We start from the raw sequence: 6204 nt of genomic DNA, 5'->3' as shown, positions 1-6204 counted from the left end.
AGTCTTGCACAGTTATTGAGTTGACATTCTCATTAACTTCTAGACTAATGTATAAGCAAAGTCTTTGACAAACACGGTCAAAATTTTCTCCTGTGTTTTAAAACGACGTATGTCACTTAAGCATCCCCAGACGGTCGATGCCTAGATGCCCGGGTGCCAGGGGACTTGATCCATGTGTACCCACCCCCAGGGAAAAACTCGACGGATATCCTTCGGAACCGGTTCTAAAAGAACTTGCAAGGCGGTACTTAGGCCCACGGACACTCCCTTCCAGCCCTGCGTGCAGAGAGCTCGGATACAGGGACATTTTGGGGGGCCGGCCCCCATGCCCCCAGGATCTCCATTCAGCATCACTTTCCCTGGATGACTGCCACCCATCCAGACAGGCCCAACTGGTCTTTCTCGGGCTCAGAGGATAAAGGGGGGGGATCAGCAGGAGACGCCGAAGAGCACCCACCCAGATTCGGGTGATTCAGACGCCCTTTTATAAAAAGGGCACCCGCCACCCCTGGGCCCTTCAGTCTAGTCTGGTTCCCATCACCAGGTGCCGGAAGCAGGGCAAGCAGCTCTCGCTGAAGCCAGAGCGGAGCAGGAAGGGCAGCAGCGCCTGCGCAGGCGCGACCGGGGCCGACCCGCACGCACTGCGCAGGCGCGTCCGGTCGCCTTTCGTCCATTATTTAATCTCCCCCTCCGCTACTATCGCGATAGTCGAGAGCGAGATCAGCGCTGGCCCTTTAATTGCTCCTGCCCGGGGGCCGGCCCCGCGCGTGCGCACTGCGGTTCTGCGCTTGTCATCATGGCGACGCGGGGCCATGTGCAGGACCCTAACGACAGGCGCCTCCGGCCCATTTACGGTGAGTCCCCGCGGGCCGCCGCACCTCCGCGCCGTGACTTGCCGAATGCGGCCGAGGCGTTTCCGACCCCCGGAGCCGCAGGCCGAGGAAGCGGGGGAATGGAGGGACTCGGGCGCGCGGGCCTCGCGGGGCGACTAGGCCGCAGCCTCGGGCTCGCGTAGTGGCCAGCCCGGCTTCCCTGCAGGCTTTGCGGGCAGGAGGCTCGAGGCGCCGCGGGGTGCCACCAGGCCTCCGGGGGGAGACGTGCATGCTCTCGGGCGCCTGCTAAGGGACAGCCCGACTTCCCAGCAGGTGGACCCTGATCTTTTCCCCCAGGGGACCCACCTTGCCCACGACCCAGGCTAATTCAATGAAGGCTCGCCTGCACCAGACCTGGCTGGGGCGTGCCTGGTTGGCTCTTGTGGCCCGGGCACTGGGGGGAACCGGGTCCGAAGAGAATGAGGAGCCGAAGCAAGGTCACCTAGATGGAGAGGAACCGGCCGGAGACTCGAGGCCCCTAGTCCCCAGGGGGTGTCTTGGGTGCAGAAACGGACGCCCTGGGGCCTGCAAGGGGGTGCGGGCTTGGACCCCATTGGAGGGAGATTGCAGCAGCGCCGGGGTAGGGGGGTGTGCTGTGCTTTTTGCTTTTGTTTTTTGTGCTGCTGCGGATCCCCGATTTTTTTTTTCTGCCTGCAGTTTGTCCTCCTCGTGCTAAGGCAATGGGGGTTCTTTCACCACCCCAATCCCCGCGCTCAAAGCTTACTTCTGAAGCCTCCGCAGAGGCTTTTAGACTCGTCATACATTTATTTTTTTGCATTTTTATTTTTGTTGCAAAAAAATCACAGATTCGTGTCATGGGCTAACACCTTGTCAGTGGCAGAGATGTCTCGTGATGGGACCGTGATTCCTTCTTGCGGTTTTCTTTCTTTCCCCCAGTGACTGGACACGTTTGGGTTTTTATTCCGTTATCAAGGTCGTCTTTTTTTTGTTGTTGTTGTTTTGTTTTTTACCCTTTTATTTGCGTGCAAAATTAGGCAGGTTTCTAGCGGCACTGTTACTAAACGGAGGTTTCCTTGGAGAGATCATTGAATTTGTGTGTGTGTGTGTCTGTGTGTGTGTCTGTGTGAATGATCCATGTTTGCGTTGCAGTTATACTTGGAGAGATCATTTTGTGTGTGTGTGTGTGTGTGTGTGTGTGTGTGTGTGTGTGTGAATGATCCATGTTTGCGTTGCAGTTTCCCGAATCCCTTTTCAGTTCTGGTTAGCAACAGACCTGGGCAGTGGTAATGACAGCTAATTCCCTTTGACTCTGACCTGTGTCAGTCACTGTCCTTGGTTTTAGAGCAGGATTATAGAATTCACACGTTTTCCTGATGTGGGTAGGTTTTTTTTTTTTTTTTTTTTGGTTTTTGGGCTACACCCGGCGGTGCTTAGGGATTACTCCTGGCTGTCTGCTCAGAAATAGCTCCTGGCAGGCACGGGGATCCATATGGGACACCGGGATTCGAACCAACCACCTTAGGTCCTGGATCTGCTGCGCTGTGCTATCTCTCCGGGCCCGTGGGTAGGTTTTTTTTTGTTTTTTTTGTTTTTTTTTTTTTTTTTTGGTTTTTGGGCCACACTCTGTGACGCTCAGGGGTTACTCCTGGCTATGCGCTCAGAAGTTGCTCCTGGCTTCTTGGGGGACCATATGGGACGCGGGGATCGAACCGCGGTCCGTCCTAGGCTAGCGCAGGCAAGGCAGGCACCTTACCTCCAGCGCCACCGCCCGGCCCCGTGGGTAGGTTTTTTAATCCCTCACCCCCACCTGCCTCCTGGCCTTCTCATACTTGAGGAAACTGGGACTTTTAATAATGTGTGATTTGCAACCCACAGCTAAGGTTTGGATTACTATGAACTCTATAACAGACTCACTCTACAAACCATTTTAGATACCACCTCACTTGTATTATCATTATTATTATTTTTGTTTTTTTGGCCACATCCGGCGGCACTTGGGTTCCTTCTGGCTCTGCGCTCAGAAATCACTCTTGGCAGGTTTGGGGGATCACACGGGATGCCGGGGATTGAACCTGGTCTGATCTGTCCCAGTCTGCAGCGTGCAAGGTAAACGCCCTGCCACTGTGCTATCGCTCCAGCTCTACTTGTATTATTCTTTAATTTTTGTTTGTTTGTTTGTTTTAGGGCACACCCAACGGTGCTCAGGTCAGACCCCTGAGCATCTAATTTCTTTAGGTATTGTTCTCAGGGGTCACTCTCAGTGTACTCCAAGGACCACATAGATTGCAGGGATGGAGCCTAGTTGGCAAGGCAAGTGTCCTACCTGCTTCTCTCTCTGTTCCTCACCCTTTAAAAGAAGACATTGCCAAAGGTCACACAGCTGTTGAGAGGCAGAGAGAAGACTCTGATTTCAGTTTGGGGCAGGGCCTAGGCCTGAATTCTAAAGCCTTCCTATATGCTTTCATAGGCCACTAATGAAACAGACAGAATCTAGGTCTCAGCCTGTAATATATTCCAGCTCTCAACAGTAGGACTGGGGAGAAGGCTTAAAAGGCTCTGTGTATGACCCATGTTCAGTGCTGCCATTGGGTTCCCTTGGACACCTCTAGGTCTGGCCCCAAGTCCCCCAACAGAAATGAAGCCACTCTGCAGTAGTTGCCTACAGATCTTTTTCCCTTTTCTTGAAACTAAAATGAGCCAGTATTTTTAAGAATAATTGAATTTTCAGAATTGTTCTTGGAGACCAAAGAAAACGCCTTTACTGTCCCTGAGTCATTTGGTTTAGTACTGTTTGGGGGTTGGGGAGGTAGCTCCAGGGCTGAGTACACACATGTTTTGTGTGCAGGAAGCCCTTGTCCTGTTGTTGACTGGCATAGTAAGTCCCTGGAGCAACGTGGGTCATCCCCAGCAGTGCTGAGATTGTGGTGCCTGAGAGCAGGCACCAAGCCTGGAACTCCTAAGCACTGCCAGTTATCCCCCCACCCCACCTCCTGTTTGCCATTGTCCAATAAAAGAAAGCTTGTCTGTTTCATATTGTTGAGTATCGGAATATGTCAACCAAACACGATTTGTCATATTCTTCAAATGAAAACCAGAATTATGGAGAGCTTTTGTTAAAGTGTCACCAGAGGTTTTCTTTAGGAATTCCAAGACCATTAATATAAACTGGTAGGAGGACTAGAAAAGAAGGGTGCAGGCAGTGCTTTGACGTCCAGATTTGGGGACAGCCCCAGATTTTCTTGTTCAGACACATTAAAGCCTTGGAACTACAATGGCTGCTTGAATTCACTAGCTGGCAAAGGAGCCGGCACACCTGTGTGCATGTGCTGCTTGCCCACCCATTGCACTATCTTACCAGCTAGATATGGTTACTGTGGTTCTAGTAGTAAGCAGGGGCCAGAGATGCTCTGGCTGAAGGTACATCCGTGAGCTGGGGTTTTTACACAGGCATTCTCGCTCACAGCAACGACCAGCCCTTCATCCAGTTCACATTCAGCAGTGTCTTATCTTTCCTGAAAATCAGTATCTGCAGCATTTTTCGTACTTGCAAGATTTGAAGATTTTATAAGCAGTTAAAAAGGATGTGTGACTGCAGTTCTTGCTGAGTGAATTTTGTGATTTTTTTTTTTGTTTTTTGGGGCCACATCCAGTGATGATCAGGGGTTACTTCAGGCTCTGCTCAGAAATTGCTTCTGGCAGGCTCAGGGGACCGTATAGGACACAGGGAATCGAACCCAGGTCCTCCTGGGTCAGCCGTGTGCAAGGCAAATGCCCTACCATTGTGATACCACTCCGGCCCCAAGCGTGAATATTGTTGAGGTCTACATTTTGTCGACAGGGTAATTCACTGTGAAATTATGGTGGGTTCAGCTGAGGTGGCTGCAAGTTCTAGTGTGTGTGCGTGTGTGCCCCCTCTCGCCTGCGTACTTATATTCTTCTCATGAGATTATTATTCAGAGCCCAGTGGTTCTCAACAGATGTTTCTACTCTCTCTCTGTAGCTCAGGGCTACTCCTGGCTTTGTACTCAGGAATCACTCCTGATAATGCTTAGGGACCAAACGGGGTACCAGGGATTGAACCCAGGTCAGCCAGATGCAAGGCAAACTCCCTACCTGCTATATTTTCTCTCTAACTCCAGTGACTTTCTGTTTCCTAAAATTATAAAAAGGTTTTTCTTCTCATTTTGATTTTGATTTCTTCTCATCATTTGATTCTCATAGAATCAAAGGTCATAAAGCCAGGCTCAACCAACCTCTGGCTCTGAACTACCAAAATTGAATCACACACAGTTAGGACTTGTTTAGCTCCCATGCTTGCTTCTACCACGAGGACATGATGGTTATTTTTAGGGCCTGGGGTGGGAGTGTGGATGTGTTGGAGGGCTGTGTGTATGTGGTAGGGTGCTAAGGAAATTTGTAGAGTGTGCAAGAATTGCTAGAAGGTCAGAAGTTGCAGTAGAGACATTTCAAAAAGAAATACCCCCAGAGCCTTAGGACACACATAGGCACCTGCAGCAGGGCTCTCCTGGTGCAGTGCTCGGGGTCATCTGCAGGAGGAATTGCAGGGGCTTCTCACTGGAAAGCGAGTGCTCCTTTTGAGCTCAGCGCACCTCTTCGGCCAGGTCTCAGGTTTTTGCTGTAGACTAACGGACCGTTCACAGCCCTACTCGGTCAGGATCAGGCGGGCTGCAGCGTTTCCACTAATCACCTCGATAGGTAAATCGGGTCATTTCTTCTGTTATTACCTGGCCACACTCATACACCCCCAAGTCCTCAGTTTCCAGCCTTCACCCCAAAAACTTGGGTCAGAACTGTCCCTGCACCCCACCCCCACTTGTGATGATAGGTTGTTTTTGTTATTTTTAGTGGTTTTTTTTTTTGGGGGGGGAGGTACACCTGGCAGTGCTTAGGCCTGTCCCTGGCTCTCCTCAGGGGTCACTCCTGGTAAGGTTGGGGACCATATGGCGTGGCAGGGGTCAAACTCCAACCTCAGATTGGCTAGTGTAAGGCAGGCGTCCTCCCCACTGTCTGTCTTTGGGACCCCTCGAATCACACATCACAGTCAGGGAGCTCAGGCTGCATTTTGCTGAGCTTCTGCCTCTGGGTGTCTCATCTTGGATGCAGTGAGTGTTCTTCGGGTGCTCACCACAGTGGTGGATTCTGCAGTGCCCACTGGTTTATACTCTGTAGTGCTCCCCTGGGGTGCAGGGACAGGACAGAGCACTGCTGAGTGCTCCCATGCTGCTGTGGAGATCTAACACATTCTGCCCCCTCCTGGAGCCCTGCTCCTGCACATACACGCTGGAGCAGGGATCAGACTTGGCAGGTGCTTCAGCTGCTTGAGTCACGCCCAAGACCCAGAGAAGATGAT

The 6204-nt window shown here is 51.5% G+C and overlaps 1 protein-coding gene across 1 annotated transcript in view; it reads left to right on the top strand.

Moving 5' to 3' along the window:
* Positions 1-793: 793 nt before the first annotated feature.
* NAA25 (N-alpha-acetyltransferase 25, NatB auxiliary subunit) overlaps positions 794-6204 on the top strand; it is a 58313-nt gene continuing 52902 nt past the window's right edge. Inside the window, exon 1 of the mRNA XM_049789333.1 lies at positions 794-854. Coding sequence (XP_049645290.1) covers positions 797-854 — 58 coding nt within the window. The 5' untranslated portion in view covers positions 794-796. The remainder of the gene's footprint in view (positions 855-6204) is intronic.

The sequence above is a fragment of the Suncus etruscus genome, chromosome 15, assembly GCF_024139225.1.
Source record: "Suncus etruscus isolate mSunEtr1 chromosome 15, mSunEtr1.pri.cur, whole genome shotgun sequence".
NCBI classification, from domain to species: domain Eukaryota; kingdom Metazoa; phylum Chordata; class Mammalia; order Eulipotyphla; family Soricidae; genus Suncus; species Suncus etruscus.
This window is presented reverse-complemented; position numbering and strand designations above follow the sequence as displayed.